This window comes from Leptonotus elevatus, chromosome 1, assembly GCF_054856555.1.
Source record: "Leptonotus elevatus isolate MCC_2025b chromosome 1, RoL_Lele_1.0, whole genome shotgun sequence".
Classification (NCBI taxonomy): Eukaryota; Metazoa; Chordata; class Actinopteri; order Syngnathiformes; family Syngnathidae; genus Leptonotus; species Leptonotus elevatus.
Genome location: NC_141239.1, coordinates 7,783,730 through 7,797,657, shown reverse-complemented (window position 1 = coordinate 7,797,657; position 13,928 = coordinate 7,783,730). Strand labels below are relative to the sequence as shown.

At 37.9% G+C, this 13,928-nt stretch overlaps 1 protein-coding gene across 3 annotated transcripts in view; it reads right to left on the bottom strand.

Annotated features, from left to right (window-relative positions):
- st3gal3b (ST3 beta-galactoside alpha-2,3-sialyltransferase 3b) overlaps positions 1–13,928 on the bottom strand; it is a 61,262-nt gene that overhangs the window by 37,163 nt on the left and 10,171 nt on the right. Inside the window, exons 2-5 of one of the 3 annotated variants that reach the window (XM_086074718.1) lie at positions 10,657–10,807; positions 6,767–6,829; positions 6,286–6,327; positions 3,233–3,275 (exon numbers count right to left, since the gene is read on the bottom strand). In XM_086074718.1, coding sequence (XP_085930844.1) covers positions 3,233–3,275; positions 6,286–6,327; positions 6,767–6,829; positions 10,657–10,768 — 260 coding nt within the window. In that variant the 5' untranslated portion in view covers positions 10,769–10,807. The remainder of the gene's footprint in view (positions 1–3,232; positions 3,276–6,285; positions 6,328–6,766; positions 6,830–10,656; positions 10,808–13,928) is intronic. The other 2 variants (XM_086074727.1, XM_086074735.1) reach the window with 2 other exon arrangements.

Genomic DNA, 13,928 nt, shown 5'->3' with positions numbered 1-13,928 from the left:
ATCCATTTATATGCCAAACCTCTTATGCCATATATTTCCAATTTATTCATTAGTATAGAATGATCTATAGTATCAAATGTTTTTTGTTTTTTTAAATAAAAATTCCAACAGTAATTTTTTTATTATCTATGTTAGTAGATATTGCTTCTACGAGTTCCATGACTGGCATTGAGGTGGTCTGTTTTTCTCTAAACTATATTGATTTTTACTTAAAAGCTTATGTTTTTCAATAAAGTTGTCCAGTCTATATGAAAAGAATTTTCGATAACTGTGGCAGCAGTGATATTGGTCTATAATTAGAGAATATATGAATTTCTCAATTTTTATGAATAGGAATAACTTAGCTATTTTCATTTTTGATGGAAATATACCGGCTTTAAACGGCAAATTGTAATTATGTGAAAGGTTGCACAACATATTCAATAATATTTTTTACTAATGTCATATCAATGTTGAAGCAATCAGTGGACTTTTTATTTTTTAATATTTTAACATTTAATACTTCTGTATCATTAACAGCATTAAGTCACATAGTGGATGGATTTTTTTTTATATACTTATCTATTTCATGTTTGTTTCTTTGCTCAGGGATTTATTTTGCCAACATTAACAAAATACTCATTAAAATTATTAGCTATGTCTGAATTTTTTTCTAAACAATATATATCTTTTATAAATTATTCTGGATAAGCATTTTTAATTACATGATTTAGTATTTTCCATATTTCTTGTGTGTTGCTTTTATTCTGCTCTAGTAATGCATGGTAATAATCTTTCTTACTTGTTTGTATAATATTCAATAGTTTATTTTTGTAGGTCTTGTACTTTATTTCAGCTTCCATAGTTCTCAATTTAATAAATCTTTTGCATAAAATGTTTTTCTTTTTACATGCATTCTCTATCCCCTTCGTCATCCATGCCTTATTTAGACCCTTATATTTTCTTGTGACTTGTATTAATGGACAATGTTTATTGTATAGAGAAATAATGGTAGACTGAAATGCACTGTATGCGATATTGGGATCATCACTTGAACAGACCTCAGACCAATTATATTTTTCTAAATCCAATTTTATTGTTGATTTTATTTATCCTTTAATCAAAATAGTCTTGGAAGATTGCAAAGACCGGAAGATGATTACTAATCACGTTAATAAAAAGTCCACTTTCTATTTTATGGTAAATTGTATTTATAAATGTTATCTATTAGTGTAGCTGTATCAATTGTTATTCTGCTAGGTTTCATAATTACAGGGAATAGATTATTACCATACATTGTATTTATAAAATCAGTTAATTTCTGATGCCCATTCGGATTTAACAAATCAATGTTAAAATCACCACACATTATTTGCGTTCTTTTATCATTTGTGTATTTGAGAATGTCTGTTAGTTTTTCATTAAATATGTCAAGACATGATCCTGGTGTCCTATACATACAACTTATAATGACATTTGGTGCATTTTTAATATGTACTTTAATGGTTAAACATTCCATTATGTTGTCAATGGTGGTAGTCAAATGTTCCAATTTTACTGCTTCTTAGAGAGCTTTGTCTAGAAATATTGTGACAACCCCTCCCCTTCTATTTTCCCTATTTGTTGCAAACAATTCATATCCTTCCAGTTCCATGTCACTAATTTTTTCATTATCAAGCCATGTTTCTGATATGGCAATTATTCTTGAATTTATTTAATTTATTCAGGTATTCTTTGATTTTTGTAAAATTTCTATTACTATTGAAATGTATAATTGAAAGTGCATTTTCCATTTTTATATTTTTGTTGAAATGGTCCGTATAATAGTTGCAAGTGAAACTGCAGTAATCATTTTTGTAGAAGTGATTGTCTTGGTCCAAATTATTCTCAGGGTCAAATGTTTTGTAGTCAGCGTATTCAAATGTTTTCAAGTCCATATTATTTGTGTTCATCATGTTCATCTTTCCTTGTGTTACTGTGTTGCTGTGGATATGTACTTGTGGTGTATTTTTGTCATTATCTACAGTAAGTTTATTGTATTGAATGCCCTGGAGATTGTACATTTCTCGTGCTTTTTGTGGATTATTTGCCTTTATTGAGTTTTGGTGTACTTGTGCAAGCAGGAGTAATCAATTTGTCATGTCGTAAGTATGCAATTTTTTCCCTCTCTCTTGCAGCTCTCAGTTCAGGCATCAGTTCTTTTCTTTTGCTTTTAACAGTATCTGTATAGTCCTCATTTATGAAAATTTTTGTTCCCTTAAGATTCTTAGCTTTTCGTAGAATAACAGATTTGTCCTCAAATCTTTGCAGCTTCACTACCACCGGCCTTGGTCTTCCTTGTCTGTCCTCACTAAATGTTCCTGTGCGATGTGCCCTTTCTATATCAACTGTTTGCTGAATTTTTAGGTTTTCAATTATCATTTTCATAACCTTTCCCTCCGTCTCAGTCCATGACTCTTCTGGTGACTTTGGAATTCCATCAAAGATTAAATTGTTTCTCTTGGACTGTCCTTCCAAATAATCCATTTTGTCAGAGACAACCAGCATACTATCACATAGTTTGAAAACATCCGACTGTGTAGCTTTATTGTGCTACATCGGTTTATCCTTGTCCATTTTTAACTCGTCCACTTCTTTTTGAGTGTATTGTAAGCTTATCTTTATCTCCTGTATCTACGTTTCACAACTCTGGGCCCCAGTTGTTCGTCGCCGAGTCCCGCAATGACAGCGAGCAGCCCAATATTGTGGTGCCTTGAGATACGAGTGACCTGGCTGAGATATGAGCCATCGTTCAGCCGATATTTAGACTAAGTTGAAGGTAAGGAAGGAGCTGTACCTTGTCCACTGAACTGAAGAAAAATATGGCAAATTATTTACATTTTATCTTAATTATGTTATTACTGTATGTTCATAACATACAATATTACAGTCTAAAGGCTATTTTTATTTTGAAAGAAACACATTACATCTTTTTTTCTGGAAGGCAGGTACGGATTAATGGCATTTCCATTCATTTCAATGGAGAAATATGATTTGAGAACCGAGCGTGTGAGTGAGCAGCATGGTCATGGAATGAATTAAACTCTCTCAAGGCAACACTGTATAGAAAAGATGTTGCAAAACCTCAATGTCTAACTGGAAGCGTTCAAAAGTTTGAGGCGAAACACATTTATAACATTGCTACTTTAAATTTGCTTGGTTTGAATAAGAGAGTAAAAAAAAGAAAAGAAAAAAAGAAACAAAATGTACTCACAATTTTGTGTCTAACTGCAGCAAAAAGCCCTGCTTGTCATACACTGGAAGAGAAAGATAAAAAAAAAAGGAAAATCTTTTATTAGAGTGGAACTGACAGAATAATATAATATACTGGGTTAATTAGCATTTGTTCATCTGTGATGGTACATTGTCTACCAGCACGTATTGTAGTTGTAGACAAACACTGTTTTACACAAAAGCACTGGAATTAAGGGATTGAGACAAACAAGCACGGTTAGGGAGAAGCCAGCCAAAACAATCTGTTGAGTCTAAAAATAAAGTGAGGGGGAAAAAGGTTAGCGATCACCTATGGACAACCAATGCGGCGGCCAATAGGTGCCTGCTATGGTGTTGAGGGCAAAGCCATTTAGAGGACACAGAAACAGAAGACATACTGTAAATACAAGAGTGTCTCAAAAAATGTATTTGCACTTTCAATTAGTGAAATAGTTTATTTTCAAAATGCAACAGAATCTGAAGAGATTGTTCGATTTCAAACTATTAGTCTATCAAGTCATTCAAAATGAATCAACTAGGGCTACAGCGTCCAAGTGCATGTACATTTTTCTTATTTATGATGCGATGAGATTGTATGCATTAACTACAGAGGCATGGCCTAGGCCCGGCGCACACCGCAGCCAGAAACGACTGTAGTGGATAACTGAAGAAAAAAATAATAATACAGTTGCCAACTCCCTGTTCATAATCCCTTGCACATATAAGCAACCCGCTGCAACTGAAGAAGTGTGACCTTAGACAATTTTATCGGGAAACAACGGTATGGGGTGACATATACACTGTATTTTTTTTTTAATGCAACCACAAACAACATAGCTCGATTGTCAATAGAAGATGCGGCTCACCCTGGTGGCTGTAGCTATATTTCAATAATTCAACGAGATAAAACAGGTAAGAGATAAAAAAGGAAACAGTGTTAATATTTCAGAAGCTGTTGCTTTCATTCATGGATTGCATTTGTGACAGACTTCAGTTCACACTGTTTCTCAAACACAGCTACATAAGAAATTACAGTATAAATATAATTAAATATTATTGTAAATCACATTGGGCCTCATTCAGTAATTAATGCGAAGAAGTGTGTTTACACTGCGTACAGGTAAAGTGTACATGCCAAAATCACCATCGCATTGATGATGTGCATGTCAGTGAATCAGAATTCATTACAATTGCCTGGCTCATACCCGTGTCTAAAATCCCCATTTCCCTATAAAAGGACATGCTTTTGATGCATCAAAATCAGATACGCAAGGAGGCTTGAAGTTGTAATAGATGGCCCTATAAAAATTGAAATGAGCAATTTCAGAACAGTGGAAAATTAGGTTATAGAGTAAGAGGTAGAAGGAAGGAAAGTGTCGATGTCAACCTGTGCTCATATCACAGAAATATAAATGTAGTGTCACCTGAAGTCTGCACTGCACAGAAAAGTGAAAGCTCATGGAATTTCTGCGACAGATACTAGTCATGCTTTGTCGCTTTGTTTTTTTTTTAATCCGCAGCTACATAAGAAATTAGTTAAAGCTGCTAAACGCAGAAAATTTCATTTTGAATCGCTACTGCCACCTGTGGCCTAAGAGTGAAACTGCACACACCCTTCTCCACGTACACAATGGCACGCGACATCACATCCGCAGACGGAGGGCGGGAAATTCAAACCTAAATCCAGTCTGGAAACTATTGGCCAGTGGCTTGCATGTGTACCCATTGTGAACAGCTAAGGGGTTAACCTACTAGTTAAAAGAGGTTTTGGTCAAATAAAAAGGCTATTGCAAATATATTTTTGGCCAAATTGTTACAAAGAACAGCTTTAAGTATCATTTGTTAACACCATATGTGTTTGATATACTTTATTAGCACAGCTAGCAAGGCAGAGGCCACTTCTTTTTTTTGTTTGGAAAGCTCATGAGATATGACATTTTTTGATGGCAGCTACATCTGCGACATTGCTAAACTGTGAACTTGCGATTCAAATTTTGAATGGCAAGAAAACTAGTAGTCGGCCACTTTTTAAAATTAGTTGCCGAAACCCGCACAGCAGTTAGGTCAGTTTCGGTCACGTTGCTTGGTGTGCGGCGGGCCTTATACGGCCACAATGTATCCCACCGGGCATTTATTATGCCACCACTTGTGCCACAAAAGTCGCTCAACCAAACAATCAGGTTCTTCAAATATCACCGCAAACAAAACTGTTAATCTTCAAATGTAATCCAAGATTGTTATCTCAAATGCTGCCAAGTGACACCGTCGACAGACTATTAAAACCAGCGTATTCCCCCAATTCCCGCGGTGGGATACGACTAATGTGCAATCATATCATATGACCTAATACAACTTTCTCGTGACGCTTACGGTTCTATAGGATATAATGCTTTATTTAGCAAGATACGTAAGCATTAGTGGGCCAGTAGAAAGAGCAGAGTATTACGCCTGTGGTTGCCGAGCTCGTCTTCGCAGAGAAGCTGAGAAGGAGAAAGAAAGACAAGCAAAATAGGAATGCATGACAGCTCATTAGGGAATGATCCAAGCACTGCCCTGGAGGATGACGACGTCTACCAAAAGCAGCCAGGATGACGAGTGTGAGCGTATGCACAGGGTCAAGTCCCCACAGAAAACATTAAGGAAAAGTACAAATTAAGTATAATTGGTATGCAGTTCAGATAATGGATGGATGGATAAAAATAAAAAATAAACGGAATGCAGTTGTACAGCAGACTGCCTGTTACATTTTGTAACCTAGACAGCAGAGGGCAGTATTTCATTACAATGCAAGTCGAGGGGAAGGGACATCACAGCACACACGGCACATTTCACTATTTGGATCAAATTCATATCGAAACAACCTTACGTGTCATTCCTAAACATGTTTTTGTGTGTTAGTGGATAATCATTTCAGCCGGGTTACTAACAGGTAGAGAGGTTTGCCTCTAAATGAGAGTGAATTTTTCAAGGAATGTTCTTCAATTGTTTTTTTTGATTGGGGGAGAAGAAGAAGGATGGGTATAAAAGGTTCACTTGGTGGAGCTGCAGATGTACCTGAGCCTACTATTCGTCCCACGGAGATATCCGTTTCCAGCTCTGAAACACAAAAGGGTTAGTTAGCAGCGTTAGAGGCCACTCTTTGTCAGAAGCATTTAACGTGAAATTAAAGCGAAGCGAACCAAACAAGCGCACAGGAAGGAGAAAGATGAATTAGTAGATTTATTCCCAGGAGGGAATTGCCAATAACCCATTAGATATTCAAAGTCCGATTAAATGGAAACCGCATTAAATCCAAGAACACACTCACTGTTGCTTAGGATATTATTGCAGTTTTATGTTAAGCAACTCATGAAGATGAAACAAACACAAACACCGTGGAGGAAAAAATGGAAGGTAGATGAAAATTGAAAGGCAAAGCTTCAGTTGTTCAGTTAGCAGTGATTTATATTCCAGGAAAATCAACCACCACCACCATCTAGCATCCCACAGCTTGACGGTCACCCAGTTTCAATGGGCGGCCCCCGGGGCCCACTACCTGCAATTTGTTTCACTTCAATGCAGCGAGTGAGGCCTACGGCTGTCACTTCAGCTCCAAGCTCTGAAAACAAAAGGGGGTTAAGATGCTGAAAAGCAATTACCGCTGTAGAGCTGTGAAAAAAATCTTGCCATACAAGTTTTTACACATGAAGGCAACGCAGGCCTTTACACAAGCAAACGATTCACAGGAGACGCAAATGAGGAAAGAGTGAAAATGTTTTCTCAATCGGGCTGCCTTAAATGAAGAGAAAAGTGACGGTGATGCGAAGGCCAGCCCGCACACCGAGAGATGCAGCGACTCTTCGCTGCAAACCGATCGGCTGAGCATTGCACACCTGCAGACGTGCCGCAATGGAGAAACTGCGACCCGGTTTCGATGGTCTTATAAAATATACTGTATTGTACTTTTTTTGCAACCACAATAAAATATGGCGCTGTTGTCAAGGAAGACGTCACAACAGGGTTTCCCCCCAGTGCTTTATTATAGGCCTACTTGTAGTGAGGTACTTTAACACCCCATCACACATATGGAGAAATTGGGAGTATGTTACATAGCATTTAACTGTCGATTGCAAAACAAGGTTAAATCAATGTGCTGACTTTTATTCTAGTCAAGCTAAAAAGCTTGCAAAAAAAACCTAACTTGGCCATTTTTAGAAATTTTCCTCTAGTTGATCACCCTCAAAGTGTCGTTATATTGTTAAAACGGTATATGACTCCCACAGCATTAAAGGATAAAGGAAGACAATCCCTGGAGAAAACCAAGCTGGGTATCAGGAATAAATTACGGTAGGTTCCTTCCAAAGCCACCACGATTACTGACCTTTTAAGCTCTAAAAATGAACAAAGTAAAATAGTGTGTGGTTTTTTTCTGCCTTAAGTACACGTTTATTTGGCGTGAACCTTTGTGATGACAGTCAAGCCAGCCAATGAAACACTTCGTTAATGCATGACGCTTTTATCTCACCAAAGAAAACATCAAGATACTGCCTTGGAAATCCTTTTATTTTTGAAGTTGTTCCCGGCCTTGACTCATCTTCCAGACTGTCGTTGGGGCCACTTTACACTGCCATCACAAACGGTTTCCACCAATAAACACTCAACACGTCACTACCTTGAAATAATTTTCAATCAAGCAGTTGTTTGTTAATTATTAAGTGAAATTTGTTATTTTCTCTTTTGTATTCATAATTGTTCAAACAAAAATTATTATTTTTTTTAATTGTTTAATCCCAACTCAATTATTCGACAGACTTTTCAGTAGGATACCAGAAATCCAAAATCTTTGATAGCTGCAGTCCAACACAAAAGTGACACCCTTTGAAATGTATTGGTCCATTCATGGATCAAACACTGCTGATGTAAACGTTGCCGTTTCGCTCCTTGTTAAACAGCACGAAATTGTGCAAAAAGTACTGGTCATTGAAAAGAAAAGAAAAAAAAAGTCACATTGAGTTCATTTGTAAAGGTGCATTTTAGTTTGTTCTGAAAATTCACCCAAAAGCCAAATACAGTACCCCAAACTTTAGAGTAATATAGTAATATATACACACAGATTTGGATGTAATTGTATACTCCATATTTTACATAACTCTGGACGGGGTTAGACCCAAAAGCTTTGAAAGGGGATAGTCGAGTAAATAATGGGTGTGACAGTAGACAGCAGACTACTTGCACCTTTACTCTTGACTAATACTACAGTCTAATGTATAGTGTAAATATATATATATATATATATATATATATATATATATGTAAATATATGTAAATATATATATATATGTAAATAAATATATATATATGTAAATAAATATATATATATGTAAATAAATATATATATGTAAATAAATATATATATATATATATATATATATATATATATATATATATATATATATATATATATATATATATATATATATATATATATATATATATATATATATATATATATATATATATATATTAAGAAACAAACAACAACAAAGACAGAGACTAGGTTACTGATATGATTGCATGTGTACCCATTTTAGCAATAATCCGTAGCAGGGAATTAAAACACTTAATGGATCATTAACAACCACATTTGAGCGCTGATCAAAATCTACAGGCAAACTGCCTGCATTAATTAGAAAACACTTGCTTGACAAGGAAAATAAGACCCGACCCAAACACTATAGCTGTGGTGAACCATCTGGCTGATCGGCATGAAGCAGCTGGGTTGAGTACGTCTTTATCATTGCCAACTATGTTTACAAGGTCAACGTTACTGCGAACGTATCAGTATGGATTAAAGATCAGATGGAAATATATATATATATATATATATATATATATATATATATGACTAAACATCCACTCACTCCAACAATCTGTGAGTCCATGACAGCATTCTGATGAACGGGACATAATCCTCTATAGGCGAAAAGCATTTCTTCCAGGGAGTAATGGCCACGGCCCTTCAAGTCAATAATGAGCGAGACAGCAAAGTTGAGATGACGAGAGTAGAGAGTGTACTGTATAAGATTTGTTGTGTTGTTCTTTCACCTTCTTCAAATTAACTCACTCTTGTTTTGTTTTGTTTTTTATGGCCAAGGTAGAGTAGCTCTTTGTTTAATTCATTGGAATGCAGGCTACGCTGTCACGCAGGTAACCTTTTACACAACTGAGACAACTACCACCAACGCAGGGTGGAAACGTAAGGCGGATCAGAGAGAAACCAAACAAAAAGGCCAACAGAGCTCTTCTTCTCTTCTTGTCTTTCATTTGTATTGTAATGATATGCTTGTGTTTTTTTCTTTATGTCTGTCTGTGTAGAAGATTGTCAATCAAAGTAAAACTAATCCAAAGTAGTTAAATCAGAACCCCCCCCCCCTCCCCCCCCAAAAAAATCCTACTTTATGAAAAAACTTGAAGCCATTATGAAGAAGTTAAGGGCAGAAATTATTAGAACCAGAGGAAGAAAAAATACATTCAGGCCACCATCGAAGATTATGTCATTCAAAAGAAATCTTGTAGCCCCCTCTGTTGGTATGTGGCAGCAGTTTCAGGAAGTCCCCACAGATATACCACATAAGATAATGAACACAAAGGCAAATAATCCAATTGACAGGTGACTCGGCCTTCGGAGTCAAATCTCTTTCCAGATGATGTGTTCATTTCCACGACAACAGCGTTCTAACACAAACCTTTAGAAAAAGGTCATAAAGTGGAAGTTTCTGAAAACGCCGGCGTTATTGTGAACATGCAAACACTGAATGAAGCATCCTTTTTTGAAAACAGAGCAGCACATTCATTCATTCAATCATGAATGGCAGAGCACAGGGTTATTGTTGCGCGTGTCACACAACCACAGGCTATATGTCGGCCGTTTACTTACGCAAATGTCTAACAGTAATTTAGCACTAGCAGCCACAGTGGCCGTCAAAGTTCTACATATAAATACATATCAATGCAGATTGCCAAATTACAAATGCTATTTTATTGTTGCTTTTAGGCTTCTTTTTTTTTTTTTTTTTTTTTTTTTTTTTGCCCTATGATAGCTTGTTTGCTGTGTGGTTGTCCTGTGGGGGCTAGCTGTTAGTTTCAATAAAACAAACAGGCAGAAGGCCACAAGCTGCTTTCGCTTTCAGCGAGGGACAGGCCAACAAAACATGCACAAGGAACTCTCAATTCAAGTTTTCCTCGCAACATCCACTGCACTACTTTGAGGAACAAAACATAGCAAAAAGTCTGAAAAAAACAAACGGTAATTGGTTGATGAAAGATTATGGAAGAAAATGCGAAACCATACTGAAAGAGACAAATCGGCACAAAACGGAAAACAGAAGAAAAATGGACGTTTCAAGGATGTAATGGCGGTGAAGTCCGACGAGTCGTGTGACTTACGTGGCTTCTGGCCCCATACGTTCGATAGATGTAACTTCCCCGATGAGTAGTAAATAAAGCCTAGGACCAGCATGGGGCACAGGACGAACAGCAGCTTGTGTGTGGGCTTCATGGTCTTCAGTCATTCACATGGCACTATCCAGGTCATCACCTGTGTGACGAGACAAGCACAGCGGGATGTTTAATTTCCACGCTTGATGGGAAAGCCATTTGATGGGAGCGAGAGAACTGTTGACACACAGTAAGAGCCAGATCATCCAGATATACAACCAGTGAGGATTAAGCGCCTGAAAGGGGCGACCATTACAGCGAGGAGTGAGGAGGTACTGTTTTAAGTCGGAAAAATGTGATTAAAAGCACTAAATATTTCTTTGCTGCAGGATCAACTACAATTCTTTCCAGTTTTTCTTTATTCAGCCATATTTATTTTATTAGAAAAATCATTTGCGGAAATCTATTGGTCGATACAGAATAGCTCAAATCTACGTCGAGGTTTAGGGGTGCTAAAAAAAAAGGGTTTAGGGGTGCTTGGGTACTACAAAGTGTGTGTGTGTAAGTGTGTCGGGGGGGTTAGCAGGGTTTTTGCAGAAATCACCAAGTTAATTTTTAGACCTTTTTTATACCATTATGAGAAAATTTTTAGACCAACTTCAAGTCATAGCAAACTGGTGCTTTCTGGTTTTCACGTGTGACTCGAGGGCCTTCACGCCCAAAGTCCCCAACTTTACCTTTTTTTTTTGCATACTTTGCAACGAGACAAGTGGCTATCGCCTTCTACCTCTTCCAAACAGCTGTAAAACTCGGTACTTTCAATTAGTGATGCACCAAGTATTTGGCCACCGAAAATATTTTCGGCCGGAAATGGCAAAAATATGCATTTTCGGCATTCGGCCGAAATCAAATTAAAGCCGAAAGAATATGGCCGAAAGAGGATGTTGTGGTGACGCAAGCAAAAAAAAAAAAAAACCTGCAAGCAAGCGTTTCTTTGAATTTAACGCCAAACGCGGGGCTGAGTGTCCACCTTGCTGCTCGCTGGCATTTCACGGCACATTCATTGTGCACACCGGAGAAGGAGAGGGGCGTAGCTTGGTAAACTATTGTCCAGCATTTCAGTGGGTCAAAAAAAAGAGAGCCCTGTCGTGTACTGCACTACTGCAGCGCCTTCCTTTTTTTCTTTGATTAGAGCCCTTCGAGCGCTTCCACTTTTTCACTTGCATTCTGGTGGCTGTGCTAAATACTTTAGCTAATGTTAGCACTATTGCTATCAACAGATTTAAACAAGTTAACACTTAGCATTATCTCCGGGTGACTACAGACCTGTACAGGACGCCGTGTGTGACTTTGCAGGAGAGGTGGGCCCAAAAAATATATATATTAAATTCTCATAATAATTCTCATTTAGTACGATTCGCGATTCTCATTTAGTATGATTCAGAATAGATTTTAAATGTCCCAAAATCGATTTTATTTAAATTATTTTATACGGTCTTCCCTTTGTGTGTGCCTTTATTGGGAGCGCTCTTCATGTTGTACCCGATTTGGCCACTTAGGGGCATTGTGGTTCCACGCGGTCTGATACACTGTTAAGTTGTAGCCACATTAGAGAGTAGAAGGAAAAAGTCACGAACAAGTTATTCTAATAGAAGTTGTGTTTTTGCAGCGTGGAGCCGTTCTGTTGAGTGATAAAAGAGCCGCGAGTAGAGCACTAATTAGCATTCGCGAGTTTGACTGGAGTAGATCATTACGATTCCTTGAACATCTATAAATTGAATCAAATCATTCTGAATCAAAAATCTTTCTTAACTCTTTGACTGCCAGACGTTTTCAGAAAAGGGATGCCGTCAGTGCCAGCCGATTTAAGCATTTTGACTGATCTTTCAAGGTCCACAGAAAATGTTCTGTTTGAACTATAGAAACACACATACTACCAAATGAAAGATTGGACTTTCATCTTTCATCAGAAAAAAAAAAGTTTGTTTCTACTTTATTCCGTTCATTAGTAATCAACAATAGAAAATGGTTAGTTTCACCCGATTTCGCTTGTTTTGGACTCAAATACGGAGAAATCAAGCTTTTAGTGAAACGATATTATTTCATGCATTCTAGTGAATTTTACACTTATTTTTGTCCATGAATGATGCCACAAACACCTAAATAGTGCTTTACTTCTATAAAACACTACCACCAAGAATGAAAAAGTGTTTTTTGATAGCAAAATACGTTTATTTACATTCAACAGTGTAACAATTTGACAACAATTTGGCAAACTATTTACAAATGTGTGCAACTGTGGTGCTATTTACAAATATGTGGATGTTTCAACGACAGTTTTTCTTTTTGTTTTTTCTCCCCTGCGTGCAAGGAGACGCAACAGCATTTGCACAACAGATTGCCTCTTCGCGTGCAAAAGCTCCACTTTCTTGCAGGCCGTTTTTTCCGGGGAATAGCAAGTATATACTGCAGTGTGTGTTGCCATCAAGCCTAATATCAGGATCATGCTACGGTTACGTTACGGTGGTGTTACGTCTGGCTTCCTCATGTCCTTCAGTTGCTATACCGAGTGGTAGATGTTCTGATCCATCTTATCCACTCCATTCATGGTGGCATCGTAGTCCAGAACCAGTGTCTTCTCCGTGATCAGACTGTACCCGCTCCTCCGATGAATATGCATTGGACTCGGGGTACTCTTCATTGTCCGACAAAATGTCCGCATGTGGAGCTCCGGCGTTAGCAGAGCTAGCCGGTGATGCTTTATGACGTGAGAATAAAGGCCGCGTCCAACTGTGGCGTCCAACTGTGGCGTCAACCTCGGGATTCACCATCATCATCATCATCATCAATCTGCATTGGTCGATGCCAACTCTCCATCGCCCGATCGAATGTCCGATTGTGTAGAAGTACCCGGCCGGCTATTGTGCGCGTTTTCCGGCCTTAGCAGCGCTAGCCGTGCTTAGCCGGTGAGGCTTACTACGTGATCATAACGGTCGCGTCAAGGCTTCCAACTTTGGCGTCAAGCTCGGAGTCATCATCATCGTCGACATCAATGCGCTTTTTAGTATTGATCGATGCTTTCCGTCTTTGAAAAAATGCTCAAGCGTGAGCTGCTTGTAACCGGTTGCCATTGTGGCTTCATCAGCCATTGTCCCCTCAACACTCTAGCTCCGCCTCACGTCTTCTACTGATGCCCACGGTGGGCGGCCCATCCAACCTTGTGCAAAGAGAGTCATCGCTGCCATCTAGGGGCCAAAACGAGTCATTATACTAACCAGATC